The 15,543-nt window shown below is 43.5% G+C and overlaps 1 protein-coding gene across 1 annotated transcript in view; it reads left to right on the top strand.

Moving 5' to 3' along the window:
• The window catches only part of cubn (cubilin (intrinsic factor-cobalamin receptor)), a 217,937-nt gene that overhangs the window by 100,620 nt on the left and 101,774 nt on the right, over positions 1-15,543 (top strand). The window contains exons 26-27 of the mRNA XM_056299826.1: positions 524-680; positions 7,750-7,940. Coding sequence (XP_056155801.1) covers positions 524-680; positions 7,750-7,940 — 348 coding nt within the window. The remainder of the gene's footprint in view (positions 1-523; positions 681-7,749; positions 7,941-15,543) is intronic.

Genomic DNA, 15,543 nt, shown 5'->3' with positions numbered 1-15,543 from the left:
GCCGCTTGTATCCGTGATCTCACCCTTTTGGTTATTATCCAAAGCTCATGACCAAAGGTGAGGGCTGGAATGAAAATTGACTGGTAAATTGACAGCTTTGCCTTCCGGCTCAGCTCCCTCTTCACCACAACGGTCCAGTACAATATCCGCATTACTGCTGATGCTGCACTAATCCACCTGTTAATCTCCCACTCCGTCCTACCCTCACTCGTGAACAAGACCCAAGATACTTGAACCCCTTCACTTGAGGCAACAACTCATCAAAAAATCCAAAAAAAAAAAAAGAAAATCCAACACTTAAAAAAGTATACTCATGGTGCAAACTGTTGCACCATGGTTGTTGGAAATATGAGCAACCTCTCTTCCCACCTAGAGCTGAACCATAATAACAGACCATATCACCACCCTTGCTCTGATGCCTTAGGACATTTCTCTATGTCTGCATATTCAGCCCCACTTGTCATAGTAGCTGTTGGACACCTGTCAGTGTATCTAGTTTCTCATGGGGTTTGTGCCCTTACAGGTGTACGATGGGAACAGCACCAATGCTCCACAGCTGGCCAGACTGTGTGGCAACCAGATCCCAGCCCCCATCAGCTCCTCCATGAGCCATCTCTATGTTAAAATGCGCACTGATGACAACGTCAACACCGGAGGCTTCCTGGCCTCGTACAACACCAGTAAGTACAACACACACACACACACACACACACACACACACACACACACACACACACACACACACACACACACACACACACACACACACACACACACACTGTATTGTCAACCTGTATTTCAGCTCTAGAAACCACTCAGGAAGATCTCTCATTCACAATGGTGTTGACTTACAGTAAAAAGAGGGGAATATAAAATACAACAAAACATATATATATATATATATATATATACATATATACATATACATATACATATATACATATATATATATACACATATACACTACCGTTCAAAAGTTTGGGATCACCCAAACAATTTCGTGTTTTCCATGAAAAGTCACACTTATTCACCACCATATGTTGTGAAATGAATAGAAAATAGAGTCAAGACATTGACAAGGTTAGAAATAATGATTTGTATTTGAAATAAGATTTTTTTTACATCAAACTTTGCTTTCGTCAAAGAATCCTCCATTTGCAGCAATTACAGCATTGCAGAGCATTCTAGCTGTTAATTTGTTGAGGTAATCTGGAGAAATTGCACCCCACGCTTCCAGAAGCAGCTCCCACAAGTTGGATTGGTTGGATGGGCACTTCTTTGAGCAGATTGAGTTTCTGGAGCATCACATTTGTGGGGTCAATTAAACGCTCAAAATGGCCAGAAAAAGAGAACTTTCATCTGAAACTCGACAGTCTATTCTTGTTCTTAGAAATGAAGGCTATTCCATGCGAGAAATTGCTAAGAAATTGAAGATTTCCTACACCGGTGTGTACTACTCCCTTCAGAGGACAGCACAAACAGGCTCTAACAGGTACTATTTAATGAAGATGCCAGTTGGGGACCTGTGAGGCGTCTGTTTCTCAAACTAGAGACTCTAATGTACTTATCTTCTTGCTCAGTTGTGCAACGCGGCCTCCCACTTCTTTTTCTACTCTGGTTAAATTAAATTTGCTGCAGTTCAAACCGAGCATCAGAATGGGGAAGAAAGGTGATTTAAGCGACTTTGAACGTGGCATGATTGTTGGTGCCAGACGGGCTGGTCTGAGTATTTCAGAAACTGCTGATCTACTGGGATTTTCACGCACAACCATCTCTAGGGTTTACAGAGAATGGTCCGAAAAAGAGAAAATATCCAGTGAGCGGCAGTTCTGTGGGCGAAAATGCCTTGTTGATGCCAGAGGTCAGAGGAGAATGGCCAGACTGGTTTGAGCTGACAGAAAGGCAACAGTAACTCAAATAACCACTCATTACAACCGAGGTATGCAGAAGAGCATCTCTGAATGCACAACACGTCGAACCTTGAGGCAGATGGGCTACAGCAGCAGAAGACCACACCGGGTGCCACTCCTGTCAGCTAAGAACAGGAAACTGAGGCTACAATTCGCACAGGCTCACCAAAATTGGACAATAGAAGATTGGAAAAACGTTGCCTGGTCTGATGAGTCTCGATTTCTGCTGCGACATTCGGATGGTAGGGTCAGAATTTGGTGTCAACAACATGAAAGCATGGATCCATCCTGCCTTGTATCAACGGTTCAGGCTGGTGGTGGTGGTGTAATGGTGTGGGGGATATTTTCTTGGCACACTTTGGGCCCCTTAGTACCAATTGAGCATCGTGTCAACGCCACAGCCTACCTGAGTATTGTTGCTGACCATGTCCATCCCTTTATGACCACAGTGTTCCCATCTTCTGATGGCTGCTTCCAGCAGGATAACGCGCCATGTCATAAAGCTCGAATCATCTCAGACTGGTTTCTTGAACATGACAATGAGTTCACTGTACTCAAATGACCTCCACAGTCACCAGATCTCAATCCAATAGAGCACCTTTGGGATGTGGTGGACCGGGAGATTCGCATCATGGATGTGCAGCCGACAAATCTGCAGCAACTGCGTGATGCTATCATGTCAATATGGACCAAACTCTCTGAGGAATGTTTCCAGTACCTTGTTGAATCTATGCCACGAAGGATTAAGGCAGTTCTGAATGCAAAAGGGGGTCCAACCCGGTACTAGCAAGGTGTACCTAATAAAGTGGCCAGTGAGTGTATATAATGAATAGTTTTGTTTTATTGGGGGGGGGGTCTTTCTTTTAAGTCCACTATTATTTGTTTTTCCTTGGGAATGTCTGTCTCTTACTCTCAGCTACTATGGATATGTTTTTTTTTTATTCAGTAATTTTTCCCCCCCTTTATTTCGGTCCTTAATCATTGTTACTAATGTGCTGCCCTGTTGTTGTTGTTTGTGTCCTGTTTTTAAAAAATACAAATTGTGGATCACAAAAAAACAATCAGTTTGTGGCCAGCATGAGCATTTAGATCAGTGATTCAACTTTAACCAAACTACATTTGTATTAAATGGGTTTAACGGACACCCTCTAGCCAATCAGAAACCAGCATTCTTTGTGACCATGGTATAAACCTCCATAATTGAGTACAGTCAACAATTTTCTCTTTTTTTTTCTTTTGTTATAATTTTTACATTTTCCCCCGTTTTTCTCCGAATTGCATCCGGCCAATTACTCCACTCTTCCGAGCCGTCCCAGTTGCTGCTCCACCCCCTCTGCTGGTCCAGGGAGGGCTGCAGACTACCACATGCCTCTTCCAATACATGTGGAGTCACTAGCTGCTTCTTTTCACCTGACAGTGAGGAGTTTCACCAGGGGGATGTAGCATGTGGGAGGATCACGCTATTCCTCCCAGTTCCCCCTCCCCCCTGAACAGGCACCCCGACTGACTAGAGGAGGCGCTAGTGCAGTGACCAGGACACATACCCACATCTGGCTTCCCACCTGCAGACATCACCAGTTGTGTCTGTAGGGACGCCCGACCGAGCCGGAGGTAACACAGGGATTCGAACCGGTGATCCCCATGTTGGTAGGCAATGGAATAGACCACTATGCTACCTGGACGCCCCAAACAATTTTCTTTCTATGGAACATAGATAAAGAAATAAACACGAACACAAACACAGGCGCGCGCACACACACACACACACACACACACACACACACACACACACACACACACACACACACACACACACACACACACACACACACACACACCAGTTTGGCAGGTTGCTATGGTAACGGTTCGATAAAGGTCAGACAGCGTTCAGGAGGTGAAGTAGCAGGGTTAGCACTGAGGTAATGATAGAGCAAAAGATTACCAAGAAGAGGGGCATTGAGAGAGAGCAAGAGACGGTGGGTGTGTGTGTGTGTGTGTGTGTGTGTGTGTGTGTGTGTGTGTGTGTGTGTGTGTGTGTGTGTGTACGTGAGAACCTGTAATGGCTCTGCTGGAAGTGATGGTGGAAGCAGCAGGGGTCAGTGAACAGTGGAGTCCATCTTGCTTTGTTCTGTGGTCGTTACTCTGCCAACTTGGCCGTCCACGCCTGTTTGCGACTGTCTCTCTAATAACGTCTTTCATGGTGAGCGGTGAGGTCAGCCCTTCTTTAAATCACCGCTTTGTCTTGCAGGACTTAACCAAGCCTCCTGACTGTGTGCTCAAACCTCTGCCCTGCTCTGCCCCACAGAAGGAAAAGCTGTTGGAGTTCTAATAAAATCATATGAAATTAAATTGTATCCTTAGATTAGAGGGTTTTTCCCCTGCTGGGTTCAACCATCTGAGACGAACCTTTATATAACCAGACAAAATTCCTCTGAGATTCAAAATCCCATTTTTACATTTTTTTGTCCTGGCCAGGAGAGCATCAGAGAAAGAGTTGCAGACAGGATATGCATTGCACAACATGCACCCTAACCCGGCCAAATAAAACAAAGATGTGAAAGGAGTGAGTAATGGAAGGAAGGGGGGCAGGGAGAGAGTGAAAGAGAGAAAGCAATAGAAAAAGAGGGAGGGAAAAGTGAAATAGGTTAAATCATGAAGTATAGCCAGAATGAGTAGAGGCTCCGACAGATTTCTGCTGCACAGTGTGTGTGAGGTGTGCAGAGAGGTGTGCAGTGAGGTGGGCTGTAAGGTGTGCATGAGGTGTGTAGTGATGCTGTGTAACATAGTGGACAGCACGGTACCAGCTGCAGGCAGTTCTATCAGAGGGTTTGGACGTTGAATCTTGACCCAAACCCCAACAGAGACATAGATTCAGGAACTTTACTGTCATTGTGAGAAGCACAACGACATTGCAGTTGTCAAAACGGTGCATAGATAAGAGATAAGAAATATAAAATATCAGCAGTAAAAATATTGGACATGTAGTCCCTCCAGCGAATTCTGGGTCTGCCTTGGGGTCTCCTCCCAGCTGGATGTGCCCAGAAAACCTCCAAAGGAAGACGCCCAGGAGGCATCCTAATCAGATGCCAGAACCACCTCAACTGGCTCCTCTCGACGTGAAGGAGCAGCGGCTCTACTCCGAGCTCCCTCCGGATGTCCGAGCTCCTCACCATATCTCTAAGGCTGAGCCCAGACACCTTATGGAGGAAACTCATTTCAGCCACTTGTATCCGTGATCTCACCCTTTTGGTCACAACTCAAAGTTCATGACCATAGGTGAGGATTAGAATGAAGATTGACTGGTAAATTGAGAGCTTTGCCTTCCAACTCAGCTCCTTCTTCACCACAACGGTCTGGTACAATGTCCGCATTACTGCTGATGCTGCACCAATCCACCTGTCGATCTCCTGCTCCATCCTACCATCACTCGTGAACAAGACGCTGAGATACTTGAACTCCTTTGTTTGAGGCAACAGCTCATCCCCAACCCGGAGGGAGCAATCCACCATTTTCCAGTAGAGAACTATGGCCTCAGACTTGGAGGTGCTGACTCTTATCCCAGCCATATCACACTCAGTTGCAAACCACCCCAGTGCGTGCTGGAGGTCACGTTCTGGTGAAGCCAACAGAACCCCATCATCTGCAAAGAGCAGAGATGCAATTCTGAGATTCCCAAAATGGAAACACTCCTCACCTTGGCTGCACCTTGAGATCCTGTCCATGAATGTCACAAACAGAATTGGAGACAAGGGACAACCTTGGCTGAGTCCGCCACCCACCGAAAATGTGTTTGACTTTGTGCCGAGAATGCAGACACAGGTCTCACTTTGGTTATACAAGGACCACATGGCTTGTAGCAACTGCCCAGGTATCCCATACTCCCACAGTACCTCCCACAGAGTGTCCCGGGGTACATGGTCATAAGCCTTCTCCAAGTCCACAAAACACATGCAGACTGGCTGGTCGAACTCTCATGCCTCCCTCAGCACTTCCGCAAGAGTAAAGAGTTGGTCTGTTGTTCCACAGCCTAGACGGAATCCGCATTGTACCTCCTGGATCTGAGATTCGACAATCGGTCGGAGCCTCCTTTCCAGCACCCTAGAATAGACTTTCCCAGGGAAACTGAGCAGTGTGATGCCCTGATAATTGGAGCACAACCTCCGGTCCCCAGTCTGGGAATGCCTTGGGATCTCCCAGGAGGAGCTGGAGGGCATTGATGGGATGAGGGGTGTTTGGAGTGCCCTACTTAGTTTGCTGCCACCGCGACCCAACCCCAGAGAAGCAGCTGATGATGAGATGAGATGAGCAGTACAGTACAGAGTCTAAACAATATAAGTGCAAGATATAAGCAGTATAATGTATAAAATGCAGTACAGTCAGAATGCTTGGTTAGTAATGTTTAGAGTTCTGAGAGAGTTGGCATAGAAAAAAGCTTTCTGGCCAAACCTTGTTTGTCCTGAGTAGTAATAGTACCACATCAGTACTAGTGTTGGTGTTACATTGTTACTGTAACATGTACTTTATGTAACCTTTATATACTGCAATCTGAAAGAAAAAAAGAAGTCAAGATCATTCTTGGATTTATTCTTTTCAAGAAGTTTCAGGGATGAAAATAAAATAGTGTCTCGTGTCATTTCATGACTTCATAGTTAAGGTAAATACATGATCACTTCAGTCCACAGAAAAGAACAACTAGAAGTCATCTGAGACTCTGTTTTGATACTGTACCATATTTAAAGGATTTTGAGTGGTTTGGATTAGTCTGAACAAAGCATAGAGGACTACAAGTCATTTTAAAGTCTTATTCTGTTCAGTCTGTGTCTCTGTTCAAACTACTATATCATGTCTACTGCTTTTATTTACACTTTTGTTCATACGACCACAGAACTTTTACTCAATAACTCAAGTGTTGAGACTGAGCCTTGATGTTCCCGATGGTTTATTTCTGTTAGTCTTGTTTGAATTAATCTTAACAAAATGCACCTGGATTGTCTCTCATCTGGGGACACCGAAGCTGGCATGACAGTATTTAATCTGCACGTCCTTCATGAAACCTTTGCATGGTCCCATTCCAAAACACATGCGTCTACTTCCAAATTTTTGGGGTTTTTAAGCATGGAAACTAAAGTAGATACTAGCTAATAAATCTCACTCAATCTACTATTGTCTTGCCAGAAATAACTTTATCAGAGAAGTAAGGTGTCCGGGTAGCATAGCAGTCTATTCCGTTGCCTACCAACACGGGGATCAGTGGTTCAAATCCCCGTGTTACCTCCGGCTTGGTTGAGTGTCCCTACAGGCACAATCGGCCATGTCTGCAGGTGGGAAGCCGGATGTGGGTATGTGTCCTGGCCGCTGTGCTAGCACCCCCTCTGGTCAGTCGGGGCGCCTGTTGCGGGGGACTGGGGGGAATAGCATGAGCCTCCCATGCACTACATCCCCCTAGTGAAACTCCTCACTGTCAGCTGAGAAGAAGTGGCTAGAGGTATATTGAAGGCCGCATGTGGTAGTCCAGCCCTCCCTGATACGGCAGAGGGGGTGGAGCAGAGACCGGGACGGCTCGAAAGAGTGGAGTAATTGACCAGGTAAAATTGGGAAGAAAAAGGGGGAAAAAAAATCCCCCCCCCAAAAAAACAACTTTAACTTAAAAAAAACCTCTTGTTTTTCAGATGGAATAAATGTCATTACCGCTTACATGCATGAATAATTGATGTAGTCAGATTCTTGCCAGATTGGTTTGGAAAAACAAAGTTTAGTCCAACTCTGTTGATGGCAAAGTCTTTAATAAGAACAACTTTGTTGAGTTTTCTAAACCCCTCTTCTATGTATTCTTGCATAGACTGTACTGGGGTGCTGATCTCGGGCCAGCGCCACGGTGTGGTGGAGTCTCTGAACTATCCCAACACCTACCCCTCCAACCTGCTCTGCAGCTGGACCATCCAGGCCATCACAGGGAACACCATCAACTACACCTTCACCGCCTTCGACCTGGAGAGGACCTCCGTCACCTGCACCTACGACTATGTCAAGGTACGAATACACACACACACACACACACACACACACACACACACACACACACACACACACACACACACACACACACACATTGCAACTAAGTAGAACTTGTTCTTTTCATCTGCGCGATCTTATTGGTGTGGCAGCAGGCTGAAACCTCCTCCTTCCTGGCCAGTGGGTGTCAGTGTGAAGCCTCTACACACTGTGATTTCAGCAGTCCTATAAGTTTATTGCGAGCCACACTGTGCGTTATGGATCTAACAAACTTGGTACGACATCAAGTGTGATGTATGTAGACTGTACGATAACACCGACTGAATCACAGGCTACGATGCAAGTCCATAAAAACATCATCAGCGTGCCTGCCGCACCAGCGTGCGTCATCAATCTACCGCTGGTAGAGTAACATGATGCCAAGCAGGAACCGACTCCTTTCAATAGTCGCCGCAGCTCGTTTTGTTGCTGGTTTTGTTGAATCCATGGCATTTGGGTCACAGATGCTAACAGTGTGTTTGTTTGTGTTTAGTGCCAGCAAAGACTCTGTATGGCATTGGTCAGTGCGTCATTTCGTGCTGCATTTCTATTGGTAGGTTAGTAGACGTAGGCCATCTTTGATCCTGTCTCACAGTGCGACGTAGTTCCACCATTCTGGAGCCACGACCAAAGATATCAATCGCCACGTTTAATCGTCTTTCGTCTGGGATGGCCCACATTACACAGTGTACACCGGCCTTGAGTGACGGTGTGTGTAAAGGAGTCTGGGGTTTGCAACAATATTAGTTGAAAGACTTTCCCAGAATCCAACTCTCTCAGAACCAGGGCCATTCTTTAGTTGAGTTGAGTTTATTTGATTTGAGTTGAGTTGAGTTGAGTTGAGTCTAGTTGAGTTTAGTTTCGTTTAGTCTAGTTGAGTTTAGTTAGTTTAGTTTAGGTTAGTTTAGTTGAATCTAGTTTAGTATAGTTTAGTTGTTTATTTTATTTTAGTTGAGTTTAGTGTAGTTGAGTCTAGTTTAGTTTAGTTGAGTCTAGTTAATATAGTTCAGTTGTTTATTTTATTTTAGTTGAGTTTAGTGTAGTTGAGTCTAGTTTAGTTTAGTTGAGTTTAGTTTATTGTAGTTGAGTCTAGTTTATTTTAGTTGAGTTTAGTGTAGTTGAGTCTAGTTGAGTTTAGTTGAGTTGAGTTTAGTTGAGTTTAGTTTAGCTGAGTTGAGTTTGGTTGAGTTTAGTTGAGTTGAGTCTAGTTTAGTTGAGTTTAGTTGAGTTTAGTTTAGTTTAGTTTAGCTGAGTTGAGTTGAGTTTGGTTGAGTTTAGTTGAGTTGAGTCTAGTTGAGTTTAGTTTAGTTGAGTTTAGTTGAGTTTAGTTTAGCTGAGTTGAGTTGAGTTTGGTTGAGTTTAGTTGAGTTGAGTCTAGTTGAGTTTAGTTGAGTTGAGTCTAGTTGAGTTTAGTTTCGCTGAGTTGAGTTGAGTTTGGTTGAGTTTAGTTGAGTTGAGTTTAGTTGAGTTTAGTTGAGTTTAGTTTAGCTGAGTTGAGTTGAGTTTGGTTGAGTTTAGTTGAGCTTGATTATTTTCAGGTGCGGAGCTAATTTCAAACACCTAGACAAGATAAAACATATTTCACCCAAAAGGAAGCAAAGAAGCCAGCATATTTAGAATCAGGTTGACGTCTTCGTCCTTATTGATCACCGTCTCAGTCAAATGTGGGTGTCGTAACGTGGTGGGTTGAGCACAGCTGAGCTGGTCCCAGTCTCCATATAACTCCATCTACACATCCTGAGTCGAGGTCTGTTGAGGTCTGTTGTGTTCTCAGTGGGTTTGGAGAGAAGGGGAGTTTTATTCGGGAGTGTTTTCTATCTGTTTCTAAAGAACCAGCCTTGTGTGTGCGCGCGGCCCTCTGCAGGGCTTACATAACAGCAGCTCGGCTTCAGGGAGGGTCTCTCCCCCTCAGTGGAAAAAGCTTCAGAGGGGAAAAGGAAAACTAACCGCATGTTTTTCCCCCAGGCCCTCTGTTACCATGGCAACGCTACACACAATGACATCATGGGCTGAGAAGAAACATGGGTTGTGTGTGTGTGTGTGTGTGTGTTTCAAGATCCCTGTGGAGTCAGCCCTTTATTTTCCCAGCTTGTTTGGCAGTGTTCAGCAAGGCTGACCTCATCCCTGTCTCACATTCCACGTTGTTTCTCTCTGCAGCCGGGTGGCTCTACCAGGCCGGCACACACACACACACACACACACACACACCTCTCACATATGTTGTTACGAGTTAAAACAACAACACCAGGAGTGTGTGTGTGTGTGTGTGTGTGTGTGTGTGTGTGTGTGTGTGTGTGTGTGTGTGTGTGTGATAGAGAGTCCGAGTGTCCCCTGAGTGTCCCCGTCTGTCCCCATAAAGCTGAGCGTCATTAATTTGTGTTAAGTTAAATGGTTCTTCGTACATTCTTATCTGACTCACTTGCTAAAGGAACTAATATAGCAGACGGCACAACATCCTTCTTCCTGCAGAGCTATTTGCAGCTGGTAACAAAAGCGGAATCTGTCCACAACCCCAAACTACACCCTTTCTGGCAATCTCAATTTTCTGCATCTATACAATAAACCTTTAGGACATTGACTTATGACAAAATAAGCTGTTTTTCATTCAGCTGCAGATTTATTGTACTTTTGAGATTTAAAATACAGGTGTGATTTACTCCTGTGTTTGGAAAATTTACCTTTTTTATGCAATATTTGTACATCCTTAAAGAACATCTACAACTTGTGTTTAACAAACCGGATGTGTTCAGATGGTGTGAAGCCAGAACGTGGACTTATGCCCCTTTTCCACTACATGGTACCAGCTCAACTCGACTCGCAGAGTGTTGTTTTCCATTACCATAACAGTACCCCTCAGTGTTGCTGGTCTGCATTGATTTTGGTACTTGCTCCAGTTTTTTTGGAACCTCGACAAAGGTGGCACCAGAAAAGTGGTAACCGTTATCAAAATACCAGTAATTTTCAGTAATTGAAAACAAAAAAAACGGCGAGTCGAGTTGAGCCGGTACCATGTAGTGGAAAGGGGGCATTGGTGTGTATGGGAGAGTGGACATAGTACACACATATACACATAGACACACAGTACACAGTAGTGTATAGTAAATATAGTAAATATGACTGTACAGCACTGTGTTTATGAGAGAGCTGGTGTAGTGTGACTATAAAGAAGTGTATGGCTGTGTCTAAATGAACAGCAGGGAGACCAGGGTTGGTTGGTTGGTTGGTTGGTTGGCACACAGCTATTTTCTGCTCCTTTGAAAGTCACAGAAACAAAAATGTATCATGGAAATGTTTGCTTAGTTGACCTGCACTCACGTACTATATTAAATCATCTGGAAGTCACTAACGTTTTTGGTGAGGGCAACATTTAGGTTTTATAGTGTCAAAAGTAAAGTGATCTGTGGAATAAACATATTATAAAACTGTTAGATAGAGATATGGGAAATGTGTTATTACTAGATGATAGACATATGAATCAGCTACATTTTGATATAAGATGTGAAAGTATGTGATGAGTGATGGTAGCAGCTGGCTAACATAATTTCACCACAAAGTTGGGTCAAATGTGAGCATGGTTGGTTAGCAAATCCAGCCTCGATATATGCATTTAGTAAAAAATATGCTAAGGTATGTGTTAAACGTGTGTGTGTGTGGGGGGGGGGTACTGAGGGGGCTACTGTTGTTGTAACTGTCCCTTTAAAAATATTCTGGTAACTGTCCCTTAAAAAATATTGTGGTAACTGTCCCGTTGAAAATATTGTGGTAACTGTCCCTTTAAAAATATTGTGGTAACTGTCCCTTTAAGAAAATTGTGGTAACTATCCCTTTAAAAATATTGTGGTAACTGTCCCTTAAAAAATGTTGTGGTAACTGTCCCGTTGAAAATATTGCAGTAACTGTCCCGTTAAAAATATTATGGTAACTGTCCCTCTAAATGTATTGCGGTAACTGTCCCGTTAAAAATATTGTGGTAAATGTCCCGTTAAAAATATTGAGGTAACTATTTCTTTAAAACTATTGTGGTAACTGTTCCTTTAAGAAAACTGTGGTAACTATCCCTTCAAAAATATTGTGGGAACTGTCCCTTTAAGAAAATTGTTGATACTCCCTGGTCGTCACACTCTTATAATCCTGGAGGTAAAAGTAAATATCAAAATTTTCATGGTTTTTGTATCATATTGTAACGTGCATGGGATAAGTAAATAATACATAATGTAATGTAAATAGACTCGCTAGCCCCTGGCTAGGGGTCGGATCCTTTAGTCGACTGGTTAACGTAGTCACCCGTGGTGCGGGAGACCCGGGTTGGCGTCCCGGCTGTGGCTGTTCCCAGCTGCCCCCAGAATTCGCTAAAATATGTTGCTATTTCTTTAACATTCCCACCCAGTTAGGCAAAAGTAAAATGAAAATTGAATCACATAATCTTAAATTATATGTGTTGATAAAGGGTAATGAAAAGTCATATTTTTTAGGTTGTACACAGTTACTACCAGTTAGATTATTTTGTGGCATTTCTGCATTATTATTTGATAGTGACAGTAGAGAGAGACAGGAAAGGCAGAGGAAAGAGAGGGGATGACATGCAGCTAAGATTCGAACCCAGGCTGCTGCGGTAAGGACTCAGCCTCATGTGGTACCGCTCTACCAGGTGAGCCGCCGGGGCACCCCTTGTCACACTACCAGTTAACTTTAGCTGTCACACACACACACACACACACACACACACCACAGCATTAAGAGTGTGTGTGTGTGTGCGCGCGTTTGAATTGTTTAAAAATTTTGTTTGGTTTTAAAGACGGGCAGATATTCTACTGAATGTTCATGTTTTCTGGTTCTTTTGTTTGAATTAAATGTTCAGATTGTTTCTGTTGGTTGCTTCATTTTTTGCAACTGTAACATTTTAACATTGTGCCAACAAACCCAATTACATGTGCCAACCAACCCCATTATGGCACAAATGCACAACACGACTTTAATCTCGAATCACCTAATCTTAGAAAACGTGTACATCCAAACATGTATTCATGGCTGAGCCCTTAACCTTTCATTTACTGCTGGTTAGAATATTCTAGCATGAATTATGCCAGAGAAATACAGCAGCCAGAGAAGAGTGTTCCAGCCAGCCCTGGGGCCTCATGTACAGTTAAGTTCAAAATGATCAGCCCCCTTTATGAAATGAAACAAAACCCTTAACTTTTCCATGGAAATGACCATAACCAAAGGTGTTGATAGTTTAATTGCTTCCAAAAGAACAAAGACAAAATCTCCACTAAGCCTGATTAAGATATTTTACTGATGTGCTGAATTGAAACAACAAAAATGACAAGGCCAAAATTATTAGCCTTCTGACAATTAATAGTCAATAGTGTAACCTTTCTGACTCACAACTGACAACAACCTCTTATGGTAGTTCCTAACTAGGTTGGCACATGTCTCTTGAGGGATTTTAGCCCATTCTTCCATGGCAAATTGTTCCAGCTCATCCTAATTGCGTGGTTTTCCAGCATGGACATGAACCTTGAGCTCCTGCCACAGATTCTCAATAGGATTGAGATCTGGGCTCTGAGATGGCCACTCCAAGACCTTGATTTTGGTGTCCTTCAAAATGTTTTAGACCAACTTGGATGTATGCTTCGGGTCATTGTCTTGCTGGAAGACCCAGCAGCGACATAAAGCTAGACTGGCAGCAGATTTCTTTACATTATCCTTCAAAATGTCAACATAATCTTCTTTCTTCGTGATCCCATGCACCCGAACAAGGTTCCCTGTGGTTCCCTGTGCCTGAAGCAGCAACACAGCCCCACAGCATTATGCTCCCACCACCATGTTTAACTGTGGCAACTGTGTTTTTAGGGTGGAAGGCCTCTCCCTTCCTTCGCCAAACAAAAGCAACATCCATGTGCCCAAACAGCTCAAGTTTACTCTCATCAGACCAAAGGGCAGATTTCTAGAACTCATGCCCATGTTTCAAATGATCACGGGCAAACTTCAGTCTGGCTCTGATGTGCCGCTGTGTGAGCAATGGAGTTTTTCTTGGATGATGACCTCGAAGCCCACCACGATGAAGAGCCCTCACAACAGTCTTCCTTGAAACATCAAGTCCAGAAGAGGCCAGCTCAGCAACAATCATCTTGGCAGAGATCCGGGGATAGGTTGTTGACATCTCTGACTATTTTCCTCTCCAACGTTTTTGAAATCTTGCACCTTGGACCACACCCAGATTTGTTTCTAACAAAATTTGTCCCTGTACAGCTGTTCTAGACACTATGAAACACTTGGAAATGGCAGTATAGCCTCCCCCCTTAAGATGAGCATCCACTATCTTCTTTCTGCGTTCCAGACTGATTTCTTTACTTTTTGGCATGATGAAATTACTTCTTACCAAGAATTTAAGAGTAGCCTTCTCAATCAAGTGTTCAAGTTCCACTAACCCTGTTCATTGGAGTCCCTTAAGTAAAGTTCAGTGCTGATTGGTTGCTCAGGTGTGGTTTGAAAGCTGATTGATTGGTCAGGTGTGTTTTGAAAGCAAAAAATCACATGGGGGCTAATAATTTTGACCACCTCAATCCTCACTACATTTGTTATAAAGCAAACCTGAAGATTTATTTTACATTCCAAAATATACCAATTAGGGGCCTTAACATTGATGAATGGTTTATTATGTAAAGTTTTATGAATGATTCAAACATTGGGCAGAATTTTAGGGAAATGTTCCATAGTTCCTTGGGGGCTAATAATTTTGACCTTAACTGTATCTATCGTTACGATGGGCAAATTTGTGTGTACACACCCATGGGATTTCTTAGCCCTGAAGTTTGTCTCAGAGACCAGTGCAGAACCTGGGTAACCCCTGAATCTAGACACCGATTGGCCAACACTGATATCTTTGCAGACCTGGGTGACTGCTTGTTGCAAGAGGTAGACAATAGATGTTAGGAGGAGGAATTACAAATAACCATCATGCTTTGCCTCTGACTGTCAGACAATCTTGAGGGCTAAAAAGTTTCATGGGTGTGTACGCACAAATTTGCCCATTGTAACGATTGGTACAAGAGGCCCCTGGTCTCCCCTACAGCATATTAGAAAACCATACAAGTGTTCTTTTATCTTGTTTTTATCTTGTAGTCTTGTGTTTAAGTGAGCTCACCAACACAAACCCCAGTCACCTGTGTACAAATGGCAAAGTGTTGAACCCTGAAAGCTACAACACATATTACACATACTACACACACTACACTCAGCTAGAGCAGGTCCTAGAATGCATGCACGGATCACACGTGTTGCCAGTTACACCACCTGAGGACAGATGAGAGGCCGTGTTGTTACTCCCAGTTCCTGACATGTGTTCTGGCATGTTGCTACACATGCTTGTGCTGTCTTCACAGTACACTGGAGGGTTTCTCCACCAAGACAGTGACATTCTTTCACTTTCAGCTGACAAGAGTTTAAGCAGAGTTAGAATGTTCTTACCTTCCCGGAGTTGATAATGTCACTGAAGCTTTGTGGATTGTGTTCTGTCCTCAACTTGGTTCATGATCATTGTCCTGATTATCACTAGCTTTGTCATTTTTCTTGACTGTGT

The sequence above is a fragment of the Lampris incognitus genome, chromosome 19, assembly GCF_029633865.1.
Source record: "Lampris incognitus isolate fLamInc1 chromosome 19, fLamInc1.hap2, whole genome shotgun sequence".
NCBI lineage: Eukaryota > Metazoa > Chordata > Actinopteri > Lampriformes > Lampridae > Lampris > Lampris incognitus.
This window is presented reverse-complemented; position numbering and strand designations above follow the sequence as displayed.